The sequence below is a fragment of the Condylura cristata genome, unplaced genomic scaffold (genome assembly GCF_000260355.1).
Source record: "Condylura cristata isolate star-nosed mole 26May11 unplaced genomic scaffold, ConCri1.0 scaffold00004, whole genome shotgun sequence".
NCBI classification, from domain to species: domain Eukaryota; kingdom Metazoa; phylum Chordata; class Mammalia; order Eulipotyphla; family Talpidae; genus Condylura; species Condylura cristata.
This window is the reverse complement of record NW_004567105.1, coordinates 40,064,073-40,086,335: the sequence shown is the minus strand read 5'-3', so window position 1 is coordinate 40,086,335 and position 22,263 is coordinate 40,064,073. Positions and strand designations below refer to the sequence as shown.

General features: G+C 37.6%; 1 protein-coding gene across 1 annotated transcript in view; it reads left to right on the top strand.

Moving 5' to 3' along the window:
* Positions 1-214: 214 nt before the first annotated feature.
* Positions 215-22,263, top strand: part of ABCA13 (ATP-binding cassette, sub-family A (ABC1), member 13) — a 436,597-nt gene continuing 414,548 nt past the window's right edge. The window contains exons 1-3 of the mRNA XM_004676530.2: positions 215-283; positions 16,430-16,523; positions 17,283-17,406. Of these exons, the coding sequence (XP_004676587.1) occupies positions 215-283; positions 16,430-16,523; positions 17,283-17,406 (287 nt within the window). The remainder of the gene's footprint in view (positions 284-16,429; positions 16,524-17,282; positions 17,407-22,263) is intronic.

Sequence of the window (22,263 nt, the reverse complement as noted above, 5' to 3'; positions counted from 1 at the left end):
GTAACCCTCTTCCCTGATGAGCAGTGAATAGGTAAACTTTCTCAACAGAGGCAGAACAGGAAGGATATTCGATGCCTGCCTTTTCAGTCACCAGTAACCTCTCTTGCATCACTCACTTTCGTTGGGATTGGATAGTAATCACCATGTCTTTGCCTGGGCCTTCGGATATAAGCAGGGGCCAGGGGCTGGCTTTCTGACCAGCAGGATGGCAGGCATGGGGCAGGCTGGGCACCAATTTGGAGTCCTTCTCTGGAAGAACTGGCTGTGCAGACTCAGGCACCCGGTGAGTGTGTGCCTTGGGGGTTTCTCAGCAGGTCTTGCCCCACTCCCAAGTCAGAGAGATCAGGGCATGCCCCACAAAGCTGGGGGCTGGGGGAGGAAGGGTTATTGCAAATCCTAACCTACCCCAATGGCCAAGGTAGCTAAGCAATCATGATCAGAGTGAAATTAAGCCTACTACTTCTTGTCAGAGAGAAGCTAAGCAGGAAAAACTAAAAGAAAACAAATTTAAATTATACCTGGTGATTAAGCATCTGTTGTAGTAACCAAACTAAATTTTTTGGTTGAAGAAACAGGGCATGAAATGTTTTTAATGTGAAAGCAGATGTTCCAGATGCTGACCCCAAAGCACGACTTCTGGGTCTGGAGCCAGAGCTGGCATGACAGACTGAAGCTTTTGTGCTATCAAATTTTAGCTTAAATTGTTTTAAACTTGAAAGTCTTTCCATGAGAAGAAAATACTGACTCAGAGTCACTCTTGAGTGTCTGTCTTTAGAGTTAGTACTAACAATTTTTGGAATTGTAACCAAATTACATTGCCAGGCTATCCTAATTGCTCAAAGCAAAGTGAGCTAAATCTACATAGTATTCAGTGAGTGTATGTTTTGGTGAAGCAGAAATGAGTTGTTTAGATTATGATAAACTACCATTTATGTTAATGTCCAATTAAAACCAGTACCTATAATTGGCATTTTTAGTCAATGTGCAGTACTGTTTATATAGTTTCTGATTTTAAGGTTCACACTTCCTATATGGGTTTTTTTTTTTCTGATGGCATTATATTTATGTTTGAAGAAATTCAGTAATTTATATGATTTTTCATTTTACTGAATTCTAATTCTCATATTCATTTGTTTCCTTCTCATCAAAGGACTTTCAAGATTAAGACAATTTCAGTTAGAAGTTTGATGGCACAAAATCAACTAACAAGTGAATCTTACTCTTCACTGATTGTTATGTATTGGTGTCTGTGGAGGTGTTTTTCAAGTCACAGACTACATTGTTGACATAGTTTATTTTGGGATTTAAGCCTATTTCCCCATGAAAGAATGCAAATCTGCTTATCCTTTATGTATGCCAAGGCTTTTAACCTCCTAATGGCTCAGTGAGGCAGGTGCTGGGACTTTCTACCATTCATTATTGGACATTTGAGTTGTTTATACATTTTCATGATTATTACTGCTGCCAAGACAAATATACTTATCATAAATATTTTACTCCCTTAGTTGATGACCAGTTATTTAGGTAGTAACTCCTACTTCTCATCATATTTTCCTTATTTTTCCCTTTAGTATATGCCACAATTTAGTTAACTTTTAATTTTCTCTGGTGCTTGTACTGATGTCTCAGATCCATGTGAAGAGAGCAATTTCCTGATTTGTTCACCCATGTATTCCTCAGTATGGGAATAGTGTTTGGTGCATAGTAGCTGTTCTGTAAATCTTAGTTCAAGGAGAGGAAGAAGTTGTTGAAAATACTAGGACATTAGAAAGCCAGGAGAAGAAAAGCTCTTTTCCTTGGGAAAGAAATTCTGATTACAATTGTCCTTTAGAAAAGTACTCCAGATCAATGGAGGGGTGTGAGGAAATAAGTAAAAGATAAACAAAAGAAAGAGAGAAAAAGAATAGCCCCCAGGATATTGCTCAGGAGAATGGCATGGAAGACTTACCTCTCTTTCTCCAAATCCAAGAAAGAGAAAGTTTTCTGCAAGAAGTAGTGATCGTGAAGAGATATCTGGCAGTCCAGTCCTCCCAACAGGAAGAAATTCCCAAAGAGGAACTATTTAGGGGTCTGGCACATCCCTGGAACATCAGAGTGGACATTTCCCTGGTGGGGCATGCCTGATGTTGATATTCCCATGGTGTCTGCTATTGTCAATAAAAACTCACAAGAACAAAAAATGTTGAATGAGTGAAGGAAGAAACATAGTATTTGTTGCATGTCTATTATGTGCCACATGTCTGATGAACCAGAGAAAAGTCAGTCCTGTCCTCAGGGAGCTGTAGTTGGGTACAGCAAATTGCAATGGGTCCATAATCACATATTTAATAGCCTGTTTCTGGATATATATCCTACCAAAGTCTGTGCACAAATGGAAGTGGTCTTTGCACAGGGCTGTTCATCACAGCATTGTACATAATTAGAAGAATTATGTAGCACAGGGCTTCAGAAAAGTTTGGAGCTAGGCCGCTTCGGACTCACATTCTGGCTCTGTCACTTAGTATCTCAGCTGGCCAGACAAATCTTTACTTGATTTTCTTCCCTGTAAAATGAGATTGACTTAAGGATTAAATGAATTATTGTGCTTGAAACAACACCTGACATATGAGTGGGACCTGTTTTCTCATTTGGTCAAAATCTTGAGTTAGAAATGGGCCTCCTGCATCTGTAGGGTAAGCCCGCAGGGGTGAGGATAAGCCAGCATGAAGTTCTCAGGGCTCCCAGTTTGCACAACAGGGTTAGAATGGAGTTTCAGAGAATTGAAATGTGGGCATACTCCTATCATTTTATGCTACTTCTGTGAAATATTGAGGCCCGTTTTCTCTGTGGCCCTCTGTGTGGGTTTCTTTAAACTGGCTGTTTTTCACAGCTTCCTCCTGTAAATTCTTTGTTTTTGAACAGCACCTACCTGACTGTGGATATTGGATATGTGGATATTGGGTATGACTGTGGGTATGTGTCAGCATAGCTGTGGGCTAGGCAATCTCACCACATGATTAAACAACCTCAAATAAATGTGTGTTTAGTGATAAGAATCAGGTACTGTTTGTAAGATGAGTATGTTGTTTACCTATTTACTTACAAAAGTCTACTTTATATTTTATTATTTTAGTTCCTTTAGTAAACATTTTATTATGGAAGTTTCAGTCAGAAATCAAGACAAGAGTAGTAGAATGAATGAAAAGTACTTATCACACTTATTTTCATAGATCATCAAAATGTTACTGCTCTCGGAAAAGCCAGTTAAATAGAATAGAATTTTCATAAATACTTTAATGTGATTTTTATTTATTGCACAATAGAAAAGAAAACCTAAAAAAAATTCATCTGAAATTCCATTATCTTCATGCACACACTACTTTTATGTTTTTTTTTTTTTTCGGTCTTTTTATGCTTTTTGCCGACTTTATATTGAAGTTCAACATTTATTTATTTATTTTTGTCCTCCTTAAGTTTATTCATTTTTAAATTGTATTTTTTTAAATTGGGGTAATACTGGTTTACAATACTGAATGTGAAACATAGGTAGCATACACCCCTCGTCAGGTGTTTATTACTTCACTATCATCAAGGCATAATCTTCAACTTAATTCATTGGGGTCCCTCCCTCTTTTGCACCTTCCTACTCTGGTAGCCCCAATTCTGCCCTCACATTTCTAGGGTTTGTTTAGGTTTAGTATTGTCTGCTCCTTTGCTGTGTTTCTTATTTTCGTTCCATATATTAGTGAAATCATCAGATGTTTGTCCTTCACTTCTGACTTACTCTACTTAGCATAACCCCTTCGAATTTCATCTATGAGGCCCAACATTTTAAAAGTTGCTGTTTAGTCTTCATGTATAATGGTTTTATCATATAATAGTTCATCAGTTGGGTCCATTTTAGTCAACCATTTCCTTATGTGGGGTATTAACTTTCTTTCTGGTTCTGCCTATTATACATACTATCTTTATGCATGGATGATGCATTTTCTACTGGATAATTTCCTTTGAGTACATTCTCCAGGGCAGACTCTCTGGGTCCAGTCAAGAACTCTTGTGTGAGTCTAGGGTGGCAGATCGGGAACGGACACAGTGCAGTCTGGTCAGCACTGGCAACTGTCTGCTGGCTGAGAGCTCTGCTTTTTCACCTGATTTTTGACATTCATTTTTATATTTCTGTTCTCATTTTGACAAGATGATAAAACAACAATGATAAAAAACAAAATGATGTAAGCCAAGTGTCTTCTCCTCGAAAACACAGTTTCCTTGTGTTTTATTTTACCCACTGCCTGTGAATTATGGATGATGATGACTGTTCTCTGGTTCACAGCAGCCTCTGACCTTTTGCACTTGTTGAAATTTTCTTTTTTTTACTGATTCTCCCTTCCAGTTACTATGTCACAACCCCCAGGAAGACAGGGCTCTAGGCCCTTACCCAATTAATTCATGACAGTAGAGTCACATCTTTCAGATTTGGTCAGCTTTTACTTAAGATTTATGTTTCAAGGAGGATTGGAATATACTCGAACACAAGAACGTCATTGTCTTAAAAACCCATGGGCCATTTCCAAGAGCGGAATGGAGAAATCATAACTACCGGCGAGGAAACACACTAACGTGTTTCCTACTTAATACATGTTGACAAATCCCAGAACTCAATGGTGCCATTGCAGGTACCTCCCCGTACATGAGCACCATATTCTTGTTGAAAAGGCCACACTGGTGAAACAGATACTTACTCTTAGAAAAAGACAAGAGCTATGGTGTTTTTACCGGAGCTTCTCCTTCTGACCAACTTCTAGGAGACCCTTTAGGTAGTGAGAGCTACACTCAACAGAAGGTCAACTTCAAGTTCCAATCCTTCCCATTAGGTTTTCTATATTTCACTTTCAACCATCCTTATGTTACAAACACAATCTGGAAATACTTTTCTTTAACATGTAAAGAGCAAATTCTCAAGTTGAGTTTCAACTGCTTCAAACCTCAGAGCACATGAAAGTATGTTCCTTTTATAAAACAAAAAGATACACACATTTCTTTGAAATTCTTGTCTACCACTGAATTCAGATGCTGAAAGGCCAACTCGGTATTAAGAATAATTTCCGTTTGAAAACAATTAACAATTTGGCCATGATGTCTGTCATTTTCTCAAATCACACGCTATTAAGCCCTAGAAGAAAAATTACTCTTGTTTTGGAAATTTGTAAATTTTAGAGGTTGGGACTTGCTGGTTTTGTGTAATTGCAAGTTATCAATTGTTTAGTATTAGAGTTGCCATAAAGGTCTAACAAGGATATTTACAGGACCTGGGAAGTGAAAGTTCAGGAACTGACCTCAATGGGCACGTTGGAAAAAAGATGAAACATGGCTTCTGAAGATGTTATAGTTGTGGTTTTTACTTTTTAAATATCAGAACATCTTTATATTAGAGGAAAACAGAACTATGTTGACACACTGGTGGGGATGTCACTAAAGGAGTCATGGATGTAATGACTTGAAGTGGTTTTGTGAATAAACAAAGATTTAAAATGTTCACCAAAATATAGCATCTTAGTGCTAAAAGAGATGACTGAGATTCATTCACTAATAACTTTCTTTCATTAAGAGCTAGGAAATCAAAATGCCAATCACCTGGCAAGGTGGTTGCGTCACCAGCCCTGGTAGTGGAGAATGTATCTGTTTAGGCTGCCGGCACTGATATCACAGGCCCAGCAGCTTCACAACAGAAATCATTGTCTCCCAGTCAAGGAGTCTGGAAGATCCAGATTCAGGTGTGAACAGGGCTGGTTTTCCCTAAACTGTAACTAGTGGGCTTCTCCCTGTGTCTTCACATCAACTATATTTGTTTGAGCCCATCTCTGTATTTTTATTTCCCCGTTGATGCTTAATTTTCCCATTGATGCTGTTTAGGGAGAATGCGTTCCTTCCAGATTAAAAGAAACAGAATATTCTAGGGAAGAAAAAAAAATCTGTCTTTGTTGTAAAAAGACACAACAGCTTGCTCCAGGACTTCAGGTTTCTCCTTTTACAAGCACACAGTCATGTTGGATTAGAGGCCGACCTCCTGGAGTCCCATCTCAGCTCAACCTAACCACCGACATCTGCAACAACCCTTTTCCATAAGCTCACATTCTGAGTACTCCACCAGCAAATTTGGGGGAAGAAGATGTAGTCCGTAAGTGAGTGGTAACAGGACCCAAGCTGGGACTTTATAAATTCAAGTCCAGTCCCAGGAGAAAAACTCTTGCCTTGAGTTGCTTTGGACTTTTAAACAGAGACCAGGAGCTGTTGCTCAGGTGCAAGGGGGTGGGGGTGGGGCGTTGTCCTCAGTGCCTGCACAGGAGCAGGAATTCGCACAATTCCCTGCTGAGCCTGTGTGGCAGCTTAAGGTTGGTTTCTTTCCCTGTGGCTGGGCACAGGTGCCCATGGGCTCATGAGTGCTCCAGGGGCTTTTTAGCAAAATTGGCAATCAATCCAGCTTCTTCGTAGGTAACACGACCAAGCTGATTATCTTCCTACCTATCATTGCTTCTGGAGGCCACAGTATCCTCAGGGCAGCCCTGGTTGGCAGGTCTCTCCCTGCCCTGGGCCCCAAGAGGAAATTAGCCACTGTCAGTTAATTCTCTGAAGGCCATTCAGTGTGTCTCCAGCACTCAAAGCTGCAATCTAAGAAAAGTGGTAAAAAGCTATTTACCAAAAAACTATTTTTGTATTTCTAGAATGTGGGGCAGACATACACTGGCTGTTTTGGGTTTGATTGTTTTTCGCTCCAATTTTAGTGTATGTGCTGCCGAAGCAAACACTGATAGTTTTTCTTCACACATAAACACAGAATCAACTGAGCCTTTTCTTTCATTTTGATTGATCTTAATTCATCCTGATGTTTTCAGGGAAGCTGTTTTTCCTCCTGGGCTCTTTTTCAAAGCATTTAAAATAAAATAAATAAATAGATGCACAGAGAAAAACAGCTTTGAAGGGTTATTTCAAATAATAAATAAAATTCTAAATTATGAGCATTATTTAGAAATTTGTTGAGCTGTGGGGTATTTTTGCCTGAGTTTTAGAATATAAGGATAACTGGTCTTTTGAAGATGTGGAAAACTGATTGGATTTTAACAAGGATCCAATTCTTTAATTTTTCAACTTGGTTGCTTGTCAGGACATGAAAAAAATATTTTCTTTTGCTGAATGTGTTATCAATATATTTGAGGGAAAATTATAAGATATGAAAAGACTGGACCTGGAAACTTTATCTAGGGTGACAGACTTCTCCTGACCTGCCCACTGCTCCCCTCAGCAATGTATTTTGTCCATCTGCCTGTTCTGCTCCCCACTCTGTCTTTGGTGAATCCTCTCATCCACCATACCTCTGGCCTGTACCCCAGTTCTGTAAGCATAAATAAATAAATCTTAAAAAAAAATCTTAAATCAGGTGACCTAAACCTGTTGAATTGTTGAATTATTCTTTGAATTATTCTCCCTTACTCCTGGTACTAAAAAGGTTACTTGTTATGTATTTTAAAGCACTGTATAGAGCATATCATTGGCCTTGCCATATTATTTCATTTTGGCTTTTGAATTTCAGTTTTGAAGGCATTGATACTTTGTAATATGTTCTAATACCTGGTTGGATATAACCTTTCATAGATTGTCTCTTTCCTGCAGAATTGTCTTTGCTTTTGGAATATATTTGCTCACCAAATATATTTTAGAAAAAATGTGATATGCAAAATTATTACAGATGGTATTTTGATTAGAGATTTATTCAATGTGAAGGGGGACTTGCCCAGAGAGATTGTATCTGCCCTCTTTTCATGCAGCAAGGCCATCCTGAACCACCTCTCTTCCCTTTGACTGCTCTCATGCCCTTCTCATTGCTTGTGGCCCCACTTTTTTTTTTAAGATTCATTTATTTGTGCATTCAGAACTAGGGTACAGGTCAGAGATGCAAGGGCAGTGAGAGGATTCACCAGAGACAGAGTGGAGAGCAGAATAGGCCGACTGATAAAGTACATTGCTGAGGGGAGCAGTGGGAGGGTCAGGAGAGGTCTGCCGCGCCATGTGGGTCACCTCCGGGGTGGGGATTGAACTCATGCTGAAGTGGCTTTAGCTTCTTAATGCTGTGCTTTAACCTGCTGCGCCACCAGGGATTGCTCTCCCCCCCCCCCCACCTATTGTCTTCTCTATGCTCATTGGACTTAGTGGTGGAGAAACTAATGTTACATTCATTTTTGTGGTGCATGTTTTAGACTCTAACTCAATTGTTTCTTTAGAAAAATCTGTTGAATTGGGATCTTTGGTGTATATTGACTCTTGAAACATGTCCTGACTTCCTGATTTGATATACCTAACTTCCAGAAAGGATGTAACAATGAGCATTTCCTAACTCAATGATTTTATTTATTCCTTTGAGTCTGAGGAAAGAAATCCCTCATTCATCTTTTAAGTGCTTTTCTAAGTCTCTAACACAATGATGGAAAGAGCAGGTTCTCAAGGAATATTTAATGAATGAGTTTTTCAATTTAAATCTCAAAAAATAAAACAACAATGATGAAAGGGAGAAAGTTTCTCTTTAGTTCAGTATCCAGCTATCTAAATAGCCAACAGAAAGGTTTGGAAGGGGTTAATCAAGAAGGGAATTTGGGATTCTCATGGAGAGATCATTAGATGTTCCGGCTCCAAATTGCAATGGTTGTAAGCAGTTCAACTCGGTGGTGGTTGCTATTTGGTTTTGACTCATGCTTTGTTTGCAACCACATTTCTTACAGTATTTTAAAGCACAGGACTTATAATACTTCTGGGAAAGTTACCTCTTCTGTGTGGTTGATATGCAGAGAAACCTAAGTGCTTCAGAGAGACACAATAGAATTGCGTGCTTCTGTGTAGTCCTTTATTTCCAAGGACAATGACATTTGGCTTAATTATATACTTTATTTCATCTTCCTTGATATTCTAAACTTATTATGATGTTTTCCTCTTCATTCAGCCAATGAGATTTTGTGATTGGCTCCTCCCTCTGAGGTACTTTTTGTCTTCATTCATTTATAACTATATATAATTTTTTTGTCCCAAAGCATTTTGTTCTTTGTTTTTTTTACTCTTTGTAACCAAAGCCACATATTGTGCAAGCAGTTTGGAGGATTTATAAAATGAGTTCAATGTCACTTGTGAGGTGTTTTGTTCAAGTAGGTGGAGAATTACTAACTGCTGAGAGACAGCCCAGCTTCCGTTATGAGTTACGTTCAAGTTAATTAGCTTCTTGGTTATCAATGTATTACATTGAACCAGTGTTTTCCTCTTCACTGATTTTTGGAAGGATGAAATGGTAGGTAAGCCAGAGTTTATAAATATCCCAGGGCTATAAAGAGGAGTTGCTAGAGAACAGGGTATAATCTTTATTTCTGCATCCCCAGAAGAATCTCAGTCAGTGCTGGTACTTGGCTCCTCTTACTTCCATAAATACATTTACTTTATTTTTTCAGGCAGGGACTTGATCATAATTGTTCATTTTGACCCACAATACAATGTCCAACATACTTCACAGAATTCCTGATGAATGAATGGTGCTCTTATTTTTATTGCTCTAGCACACCACAATTTATTATTCTGTGCTCCTGTTATTTGCATGACTTCCAATAATTTTTTTCACAGACAATACTGTTGTAAACATTCTTAAGCACATCTTTTAGTTCATATGTGTAAATAAGTTCTCACTGTTTATGAAATTAATCCATTTTTGTTAGTGAACATCAGTCTAATAGAGGTAACTTGACATGGCCCTATCTATTACACAGGTGTTGGATTGTTGGGTCCTAGAATTTGCACCTCTTGTTTTACTAATACAATTAAGAAGATTTTTAAAGACTCTGCTAATCTGAACCCTCACCAACACTTGTAGTTTTGAGACTTTTTATTTCCCCAAGCTGGTGCAAAATGGTATCTCATAGGAGTTTAATTTGGATTTTCCTGATGACAAGTGATACTGAATATGTGATGATATATTTGCAAGGTGTTCCATATTTGCTCCTGTCTGCTCATATCTTTCAACTGTTCTCTAGTGTATAATCTCTTCTTCACTAATTTGCAGACGCATATCTAGGTTCTGGCCATGAAATTGTCAGTTACATACATTGCAATTGTTTTTTTTTTTTTCAATTGTTTTCAAGTACTATGGCTGATTTTTCCACTTTTAAAATAGATTTTCTTGAAGAAGAAAATTTTAATTTTAATATAGTTTAAGGTTATTTTATAGTTTTTGTTTCTCTACATCTTGATTTAGACAAAACATGAAGGAGATGCTCTCAGTATTTTTTGTAATTTTTTTAAAATTTTATAAATATATATATTTTTTACATCATTCTTCATTTTGTACTTTTTTTCATCTCAATTGTAATCCCCATGGACTTTCCACCAGTGCTTCACCCATGTGCCATCACTATAGTCCCGTGAGCTCGTCCCACCCCAGTTTTGATCCTATTTCCCTCTCCTCCTCCATAGAATGTCTCTGGTTTATAGTTGTTACTTGATATTCATTTTTACTTTATTGCAGTTATTATATGTATATGCATATATATATTCTTCCCCCCACCCCCCAGTATCTTACACTCCTGCTGTGAGTGAAATGAGTGAAACTATCTGTATTTTTTTTTCTTTCTGGCTTATTTCCCTCAGCATGATCCTTTCCAGTTCCATCCACATTGCTTCCAGTGGCTTCAGTTTCTCTTTTTGATTTATTGAGTAATAGTCTATTATGTATATGTACCAGTTATCTATTTTAGGGCATTTGGGATTCCACATTTTTCCTATTGTAAATAGAGCAGCAATAAACAGGGGTGCAGGTGTCCTTTTGAATTAATGTTTTTGTGTCCTTTAGGTAGATACTTAGGAGTGGAATTGCTGGATCATATGGAAGTTACATTTTTAGTAGTTTGAGGAACCTCCACACAGCTTCCATAGTGGTTGCGCCACTTTGCATTCCCACCAGCAGTGTAGGAGAGTTCTCTTTTCTCCACATTCTTGCTGACATTTTTTTGTTGCTAGTTTTTTGTTTTGTTTTGTTTAATTTGGGCCATTCTCACTTTTGTAAGGTGTTTTTTTTTTTTTTTTTTTTTTTTCTTTTTTTTTTTTCCAGTTGTTTTTGACCTTTTTTTTTCTTCATATGCCTGTTGGAAATTTGCATTTCTTCTTTGGAAAAATGTCTTTTCAGTCCATTTTTTGACTAGTTGTTTACTTTGTTTTTGTTGAGCTTCATTAGCTCTCTGTAGAACTTTGTAATCAGTCATTTGAGTTGGTAATATGTACAAAAATTTTCTCCCAACCAGTGGGGTATTTCTTTGTTTTTGGTAACATCGCTTTTGTTGTACAGAAGCTCTTTAATTTGATGTAATCATAGCTATTTATCTTTTCCTTCATTTTCTTTGCTTTAGGTGATGTGTTTTTAAAAATGTTACTGATAAGTATGTTATGAAGTGTTTTGCCTATATTTTCTTCTACATGTTTTATGTTTTCAGGTCTTATATCTAATTCTTTAATCCATTTTGAGTTGATTTTTGTGCATGGTGTGAGGCAGTAATATAGCTTCATTCTTTTGCATTTAGTGGTCCAGTTTTCCAAGCACCATTAATTGAACAAGTCTTTGTTACATTGCATATTCTTTACTCCTTTATAAAGATTAGTTGTTGATAGGTCTGTGGGTTAATTTCTAGGCTTTCTACTCAATTACATTGGTTGGTGTGTCTGTATTTGTTCCAGTATCATGCAGTTTTAATTATTATGGCTTTGTAGTATAATTTGAAGTCTGGGAGTGTGCTATCTCCTTTGCCTTTTTCTTTTTTTTTTTTTTTTTTTTAGTCAGGAGAGCTTTTTTATTCAAGGTTTCTTGTGGTTCAATATCAATTTCATCAATATTTGTTCTATTTCTTTTAATAACATTAAAATTTTCATTGGAATAGCATTGAATCTGTGAATTGCTTTTGGCAGGATGGCCATTTTGACTATGTTAATTCTTCCAATCCATGAGCAAGGGATATCTTTCCATTTTTTTGCATCCTCCTCTATTTCTTTTATTAATGTTTTATAATTTTCTTTGCAGAGGTCCTTCACCTCTTTTGTTAGACTTATACCCAAGTATCTGATTATTTTTGTTTTAATTACAAAAGGGATGGTTTTCTTATTTTTTTCTTCAGATTGATTGTTTGCATATAGGAAGGCTACTGATTTTTCTGTGTTGATTTTATATTCAGCTGCTTTACTAAATTGGTCATTTTGATCAGTTTTTCTGTGGAATTTTTTGGTTCTTTATGTAAATCTGCAAATAGTGATATTTTTACTCTTCTTTCCCTATTGGATTCCTTGTATATCTTTCTCTTGTCTTATTACTCTGGCTAGGCCTTCCACTGCTATATTGAAAAGCAGTGGTGAGAGTGGACATCCTTGTCTTGTTCCTGACATTAACAGAAAGACTTTCAGTTTTTCACCATTAAGAATTATATTGGTGGTACAGCAGGTTAAAGCATAACACTAAGAAGCTAACGCCACTTTAGCATGCGTTCAATCCCCATCCCTGAGGTGATCCACATGGTGCGACAGACCTCTTCTGACCCTCCTGCTGCTCCCCTCAGCAGTGTACTTCATCAGTTGGCCTGTTCTTCTCCCCACTCTATCTCTGGTGAATCCTCTCACCACTCCTGCACCCCTGGCCTGTATCCTAGTTCTGTATGCATAACTAGTCTTAAATAAGTCTTAAAAAAAAAAGAATTATATTGGCTATGAGCTTGTCCTTTGTTAAATATATTCCTTTAATCCCAAGAATTTCAAGGACCTTCATCATAAATGAATGTTGAACTTTGTTGAATGCTTTCTCAGTATCTATTGGTATGATCATATGGTTTTTATTTTTCTTTTTATTTATGTGTTGGATTACATTAATTGATTTTCAGATGTTGAACCATCCTTGTGACTTTGGAATAAGTCCTACTTGGTTTTAATGAAGTATCTTATTGATGTACCCTGACCTGTGAGATGCACCACCGAGAAAAAGACCAGGCCACTGCTGCAACAGCACAGGAAAACCTGGACTTGACCGCAACCAGCAACATCTGGTTACCAGGAAGGGCCCGGGAACAAAGGGGAGCACAGCTTATATATCTTTTTTGTTGTGCAGAACAGGGGCAGTTTCTGATTGGTTGACCTTGGCAGTTCCTGATTGGTTGACCTTTACATGCTTTCCATGTATGATATGGCTGGCTGCTGGCCATTGTGATTGGTCCCCTGAAATGGCCAGATCATGTCCCTCCCACACATCAATCAAGAGGAATGCCTGCCCCTCCTCTCTAAAATAGCAGCTTTCAGATTCTTCAATGCATTGTTGGGTTCTGTTGGCTAAGATTTTATTGAGGATTTTTTGCATCAGTGTTCATTAGAGAGATTGGCCTGTAGTTTTCTTTTTTTTGTGTTGTCCTTTTTCAGTTTTGGTAGTAGGGTAATGCTGGCTTCATGAAATGTATTTGGTCGTATCCCTTCCTTCTCAACTTTTTGGAAGACTTTGTGTAAGATTAGCCACTAGTTTTTTTTCTGAATGTTTGGTAGAATTCATTTGAGAATTCATCTGGTCTTGAGCTTTGTATTTGGGAAGAGTTGTCTTTGCTTTTGAACTCTTGCTTTCTGAACATTAGCTTTTATTAAATTGTTCTTTATTGTAAAGAAATTCTTTGGTGTAAAGGAATTTTTTTTTTATTCATACTGTATGGTTTTCTTTGCTTGCTTTTCTTTGTTCATTTTCCTTTGAAATGTTTAGATAGATGTTTTGCTTTCTTTTAATCTGACTCATACTTGGGTGGCTCAGTCCAGGTGTTATATGTATCTTTGACTGTTCCTTCCCCCCCCCACCCAGTAAATCTGAAACCCGTTTGATTTCTCCTTTAAACTTCAATGTTCTTTCAGCATATCCAGCGTGCCACAATTTTTTTTTTTTGTAGCAGAAGGATTGTTGGGATGGTAATGATAATGAGTGCAGAATACCTGAAGTGAGATACAGTCATTATGAGGCTGGCTGGTCTCTGTGTTGTCCTTTGATATGTTACATATCTTGAATCATATTCACTCCATCTAGCTGGGGAAATTGCTCTCCACATTTAATATCTTTCCACATTTTAATGTATAGCCCTGGAGATTTCTCCCACAGACATCCTCATTGTTCACTTTTCATATTTCAGTTGATTGTTCCCAACAGCAATAACCCCAACTCCTCTATTATAAGGACACTCCTTCCAGGCCTTACTTCTGCTCATGTGGATGGGAGGAGGCTGTCTGGATTATTGGGGGTATGTTTTTATTGCTTTGGAGTTTCTTGGCTGAATTAGGAGTCACCATAGGCTTGTGTGATTTGCTTTACAAACTTGTGTGTAAATTCTTTAATTTTTGACTACACAAATTTTGACATTTTATAGTTTTTAAAATTAGTTAAAGTCGTCTCTTTCCTTTAACTTCTTTCTCTCCCTTCCAATCCCACCTCTCTCAACTTGTGTGGGATAAACAAAATCTGTGAGGAAGTTTCAACATGCCATTTTTCTCAGGGGTATATGAGTAGATATGTTTGGCTTCAGCGTCCCCAAATACAATCATATCTCAGCTATCTTAAGGACTTGAGGAGTGGGCACTTGAGAATGACGTGAGAGAGGTGCTACGGCTGTAAAATTTGGGGTATAGGGCTGGGTGCTTCTGTCATCCTGGTGGCAACTTCCCTCCTGGACTCTGTGGGGTGGGGGAAGAAGGCTTTGTAATTTGCAGAGTGGTTGCAATTTTGTAAGCACTAATAGGTTTACTAAATATGTGTTTTCCCTGAAGCAGTGTCTCCAGTGACATCTACTCTAGATGCCTCTGGACAGCAGGAACACTATCTTTGGCTTGGATCCGTTCCTAGTGTTGAGACATCATTTCTGTTAATTATGTATTTATTTTTACTAGTGTTGTCAAGTTATTGTTCTACTTGAATTATGTTTCTATTTTCCACATTTCTATTCAGCCAGAATTAACTGGTAATGCTCCCTACCATTCGCTACCCGCCACATGCCAATAATGACATTGCTATGGAGAATAAACAAAATGCCTTAGATGAACAGTGGTCTTATGAGTGCTCCTGACATTTCTTTTTGGCTTAATTATGGTCCCTTAGTCCTGAGAGAGGCCTCTTGCTGGTATTTTCTCTGCTGCTTGGAATACATGATATTGGGCGTCAGCACTTTGTCACAGAACTTTTCATAATCATGCACTTTGTGACACAATAACCATTTCCCCATGAATTACTTCAAAGAGGGTGAATTCTTTTCTTCTTTAATTATACAGATTTTAAAACGTTCTTTTCCACCTGTTTCATCTTTATGATTTCAGGTTGTATCTCTCATCTGGGCACATTTAGATGTGTTTGCTAAACTTCACAGAATTGGGCAGATATGGCAGCTATACTTTAAGGAACAATGCATCAAATGAGACTAGATCTTCATTGTAACTTAGAGCATTGTAAGCGGGAGTTGAAACAATAAGGCATCTTTTTTAACATTTTATTGACTAGTCTTAATTTGTTAACTTCACAATTTTTAGGTTTTTGTTTGTACATTGTTGAATAACTTACCTATATTTTATCTGGCTAGAAATTTTGTATTTATCAAATGGCATGAACAGAAGCCAATAACACCCACAATACAAACTTATATAATAATAACAATAAAAATGATTATGGTAGTGGAGGATTTTCTATTAATAAAATATTAATACTATAACTTGGATATTTTTCTTCCTCAAAAAAATTCCATGTATAAATGGCAGCTCCATTTTTTGACTGAAAATTCAGGGTTATATAACTTTAGTGCAATCCTTTTGTAGCTCTTTCTGGGTTTCAGAAATTTGTTCCAAATTCACAAAAGCAATAGAAAAATAATTATACAAAGAATGTTCGTTGGTAGAAAATTTAGATTTTGGTATAACCACTTGGTAAGAATGTTATACAACCAGTAAGATGATAATTATAAACTACATGTGGCAATACTAGAAAATATTCATAAAATGAAAGTAAATCACAACATATTTAGATGGAAAATTCAAGAACAGTAAAGAAACTAAAAATATAAAAACAATTTGTTGGACTATGAGAAATTTGAAAAATTATTTACCATTGTCATGTAGTTTGTAATAAATAAAAATATGGAGGGAAAGGAAGCCTGGTGATACAAAGACAAGGTTTGTTGATAGAAACATAAAGAGCTGACACAGCAATGGATCTGCATGTGGCAGAAAGGAACTATACCATCTCTGTGGACTTCTGTCTCCAGGGATTATTCTAGAACACGCAGTAGAGAAGGCAAAGATTTCCTTGACTGAAGGCCTGGTAAGAGGTGGGGATAGCATAATACTTTGTGGTTTATTAAAGTTCTGATTTTGAGGGGCATTTTTCCAGGTCCTTTCCCTTGCTGAATTCTTCTGGCCATGCATCCTTTTCATGATTCTGACAGTACTTCGTTTTCAAGAACCTCCAAGACATAGAGACACTTGTAAGTTTTGCTTTTTATTATGCTTTGTGAATTAAAAAGCCCTGAAGAAAAGACTGCTTTCCTCTGTTCCTAATAAACTCTTACCAGTAAGTGGAATGAGTGTTTATCGAGTTCCATGGTAAGATCACAATAGCTATATTTCTTGGGACTGTGCCCATAAGCAGAGATTTGGATTTTTCCCTGTTCCTGTAGTGACAAGGAATTGATGAGAAAGCTAGTTATGAAACTATACCCAACACTGAGTGTGACTGAGAAAATGGCCCACAAATGTCTATTCCCTTCACTCATCCTACCTGCAGTTCTGGTGGGCCTGATATTAGCTTGCAAGTTCTTTAGTCTTGTAGACAAAGTGCAAGAATCTGATCCACTGAACACCCCTTTTGGTGACCATGATTCTTGATATTATTCTTTTTTATTTTTTTAAAAGATTTATTTTATTTATGCATACAGAACTGGGGTACAGGCCAGAGGTGCAGGGGTGGTGAGAGGATACACCAGAGACAGCGTGGGGAGCAGAACAGGCTGACTGAACTAAGTTCACTGCTGAGGGAGCAACATGTGGGCCAGGAGAGGTCTGTAGTGCCATGTGGATCACCTCCAGGATGGGGATCGAACTCATGCTGAAGTGGCTTTAGTTTCTTAGTGCTATGCTTTAACCCGCTGCACCACCAGGGAGGGCCCAGTATATTTCTTTTAACTCAATAAGTCTTCCACTGCTGGTACCAAATATATGGACTCATTTTTTCCATCTATATTCAGGTTATTTGCAACCTCGGGATCTCCCCAGCCGGGGTGTCTTTCCTTTTGTACAAGGCCTCCTGTGCAACACAGGATCAAGGTGCAGTAACGTGAGCTACATATGGTCAGAGGAGCATCATTTTCGGTAAGAGAAACACAACATTCCTTTCAGAATTCAGAGGATACTGGTGCATGGAACAGGTTTGGTACCTTTAGTTTGCCTCAAAAATTTGGGACAGGTCAGAGATGATGAAAAGTACAAAATTTAGAGTCACAAGACTATCTACTTTTTTTTTTTTAAATATCTACTTTTATTAAATTCAGACTCGCATGAAACTGTTTCGAACTAATATTAAATTTCCAGCAGGTGGTTCTACTGCTAAGAATCACAGTGATTGGTGATTAGAAGATGTTATTGCTATGTAATATTTTTTTTTAAGTTAAAATTCTGACTTTAAAACCACTCTCTTAGCCAATTACTCATGTTGGTGCCACATGTTCCCTAAATACATATCATTTAAGTCACCAACAGGATTTTTCCCTGTGTGCTATTTTTGGCCAGGATTCTGCTGTGGAGATGAAGTGAAAAAAATTATAATTCACCTTTTTCTTGTCGTTCTAGTAACAAAGTGGGTGGCAGTTAGGTGCCCTATTCTGATCGCCATGATGGCATTGCCTGTGTTGCCGATGGTATCCGTTGGCACCAAAGATCAAAAAGTGAAAAAGCCAAAGGTACTTCATATTAGATGAGTCAAGATAAAGGGGTTTAGATTGGAGGACAAGGCAAAATGAAAGAGAGAAATTGGAAGATGAAATGCAGAAGAGTGAGAAAGAGAGGAGGGGAAGCAAAGAAGCATATGCTCTCTTTGGGTAGCAAATTACTCCCCACTGTGCGGAGTAATTCTCATTTGAGAGTCAATTGGGTTCATTTGAATTTAAAGTCATAAATAAAAATTCACTTCTAATTATTTTACTATAATTGTCTCAATTTACAAATATGTGAAAACAGAAGTTTCATTTCAAGGCTTTTAAAACACTTGTCATGGTTAATTAATTTATGCTTTTTCCATGACTTTTATAATCCCCACGGAAAGTACACTTTAGGTAGAAATCTCAAAATTCATTTGATCTAAGTTGAGATTATTAAAAGCAACTTCCTGATTACTGGCTTTGTTATGCAGCTTCCTTTCAGTTCTCCTAAGAGGATTGCAATGAAAAAATTGGTACCATTCCTGAGAGCAGATTTAATGGTTGTTCTCACACAGCATAAGGAATCATTCCTTTTTTTAAGATGAAACTAACAGCAGATAAGGACTACCTCCTTCTTTCAGCTACAGCCCCTGAGATTTTGCCCTCCCGACCTTGACAGGATTGGTTTTTATTCACAAACCCTTGAAATGTTTTCATAATTACTATTCCTAATTATCGATACTTCCTACTATTCTTACCTCATTATCATCAATATTTTAATTTTTTTACTACTGAAGATCTTCATATCACTTGACCATCTTGCCTTGTCTATCACCTCATAAAACTTGTTTCTCAATATTGCGAGGTGCCTGCCGCTTCTTTCTTTGCTAGTCACTCTTTACATATCTTTCCAAACTTCCCATTTTCTGCATTACCACTTTTTCTATTTTATAGCTCCTTAGTTGAATCCTCACTTTCCATCCAGAGCAGCTAAGAATTTGGTCCGTGTTTCATTTTTTTTAATTGTCATACAAAATGATAGATTTTTAATTTTTTCTTGGAATTACCCATTTTCTTTATTTATTTTGAAGTATAATTGACATTTATTTTAATTGAAGGATCATAACATCAACTTTAGATGAACAATATAATCATATGAAATATGTGTACATTATACAATAATATTCATTATAAGTCTTTCCTTGGTAACTGTCACATTTTCAATATCATATTGCTGATTATAACCCCTGCACTATACATTACATCTCTATGAGTTGTTTAATTATACCTGGGCTTTTGTTCTTAAAAGACTCTTCATATATCAAGGGTTGCCAGAAGTAGAGGCAATATTAAGATGGATTCTATCCATTTATATTGTCCAGTCCCTACCCCATGGGTCCCTTCCGCACGATCAACATCTCTTCCCCTAGCATCTGTGGCTTCTTTCTCAGGGACTGTGCAAGTGTACATTTCCACAATACTGGAAGTTCCCTTTTCACTGCAACTTTGCTAATATTTGTTAATTCTTTTCTTTTCATATGGGCATTCTCACAGGGATGAAGTTTTTAATTTGCATTTCTCATATAATAAGTGATGTTGAACATTTGGATGTCTTCTATACAAAGTGTCTATTGAGGTTCTTTGCCCATTTTTTTTTTTAAGATTTATTTATTTATGCACACAGAACTGGGGTACCGGCCAGAGGCTCAGGGGTGGTGAAAGGCTTCACCAGAGACAGAGTAGGGAACAGAACAGGCAGATTGATGAAGTACACTGCTGAGGGGAGCAGCGGGCGGGTCAGGAGAGGTCAGCCATGCCATGTGGTCACCTCTGGGGCAGGCGAGGAATCGAACTCATGCGGAAGTGGGTTTAGCTTCTCAGTGCTGTGCTTTAACCTGCTGCGCCACCAGGGAGGGCCTCTTTACCCATTTTTTAATTGCATCATTTATTTCTTTGTGGTTGGATTGTGTAAGTTCTTTGCATATTTTGGAGATTAACCCCCATCAGATGTATGAAATGCATTTTTTTTTCCCATTCTGTAGGTGGACTCTGTTTTTGTGAGTTTTTTGGAAGTGCAATAACTTTTAGGTTTGATATAGTCCTCTTTTATTTTTGCTTTTGTTTCATTTACAGCTATAGTTTTATTCCTAAATACATCTTTGGGGTGGGTGTCCTTGAGTGTGTTCCTTGTATTTTCTTTCAAGTACTTTATGATTTTGATTTAATGTTTAAAACTTTAATCATTTTGAGTGAATTTTCATGTGTGCTGTTAAATATTGGTATACTTTATTTTTTTGTATGTGGCTATTCATGAAGCTATCTGGTCTTGGGCTTTTGTTCCTGAGGTGCTTTCTAATACTCTTTCAAGTCCAGCATTTGCGAATGGACAGTTTAAGCTCTTCATATCACCCTGGGTCAGTCTTGTTTATATGAGTCTAAGAATCTTTTCATTTCTTCTAGGCTGTCCAACTTGTTTGAATAGAGATTTTTATAATAGGTTCTTAAGCTACGTGTATTTCCACAGTAGCTGTATTAAGGGGAAGGATGTCCTAACCGAACTCTGCTGTCTTATGGACTCCACCCCCTACTCCAGCTTTCTGGACCCTACACCCTACTCCAGTGATTGGAAACTACAACTCCCAGCAGTACCAGGGAGAGAACTGCGAGGACCCAAGGAGCTAGCAGGAATTCTGGGACATTTGGGGGATAAATAGGGCGCGATTGCATCTCATGCTCTCTCTCACTCGGGAAGCAGCTCTCCTGACCTTGTGACTCTGTCAACCTAGCGGGAAGGTATTGCAGTTACTTTGTATCCCGCTCTCTTTCCCTGGGTTGTTTCCTATTCCCTTCCCCTTTTGTAAATAAACCCGTTATTGACCCTTTTGTGTGTACCTGCAGTGTAACTGAATTGTGAGTGCACAGGTGAGGCCCCACAGACAGGCGGCCCAGCCCACTCTGGGCTACCCTGTAACAGCTGTTGTAATTTCACTTCTGATGCTGTTAATTTGGGCTTCCTCTCTTCTTTTCTTGGCAAGCATAATTAATGGCTTGTCAATTGCTGTGATATATAAGCATGTTTGATTTGCCTTCTCAGCGGATGTCTGAATTCAATCTAAAGTCATTCTTTCAGGTGTAGAGCTTCTCATGGAGTCTGGCCACCTGGCTTTTCTTTAATAACTGATGGAAGGACCTGAGAGAGAGCCATCAGTAGGCATGTTCCCCCAGTTTATGAGGTTTCAGTTTCTCCACATCCACTTTAATATATTTCCTTCTATCCTTTGCCATCCAGTTGGATATGAAGTGATATTTCATTATGGATTTGATTTACTTTTTCCAAATATTTTATGCTATTAACATTCTTTTCATGTACTTATTGGATGTTTGTAGTTCGTTGAAGAAATGTTCATCCAAATACTTTTCCCCATTTTTAATTGGAGTTCATATTGTTTCATTATTGATTTCTAAAACTCCTTTATATATTTTGGATGTAAGTCCTTTGTGTCCATTGAAACACAAGGATTTAAATGTTGTTATTTTTATTCACCAGTTTTTACACTATTACTTAATTTTGGAGTAAGACTTCAGCCTCCATATGAATACACAGTTCTCTCACCCTCCACCAAAACTCCAGTGCCGAATCCCCCACTTCCACCTTCTCCCTCTTCTTTCATAACTCCCACAACTCTGTTTTTATCAGTTTTATTTTCCTTTCTTTTTTAAAGATGTATTTATTTGTGTTTACAGAACTGAGGTACAGGCCAGAGTTGCAGGGGCGGTGAGAGGATTTACCAGAGACAGAGTGGGGAGCAGAACAGGCAGACTGTGGAAATACACTGCTGAGGGGAGCAGCAGGCGGGTCAGGAGAGGTCTGCTGTGCCATGTGGGACACCTCCGGGGCAGGGATCAAACTCATGCAGAAGTGGCTTTAGCTTCTTAGTGCTGTGCTTTAACCCATTGTGCCACCAGGGAGGGCCCGAGTTTATCTTTTTTTGATTGCTGATTAGTATCCCATTGTGCATATATATATATATATTTACACACACAATATCTTCTTGATTCTCTCATTTGTTCTGGGGCAGTTAGGTTGTTTCCATATCATGTTGTAAATACCATTATAAAAATAGGAATGCAGTTTTCCTTTTGAGTTAGTGTTTTTATGCTTTTTGCATAGATAATAAATAGGAATTAAATTACTAAATCATATGGTAAATCTATTTTTACTCTTTTTTTAAAGATTTATTTATTTGTACATACAGAACTGGGGTACAGGCCAGAGGCTCAGGGGCGGTGAGAGGCTTCACCAGAGACAGAG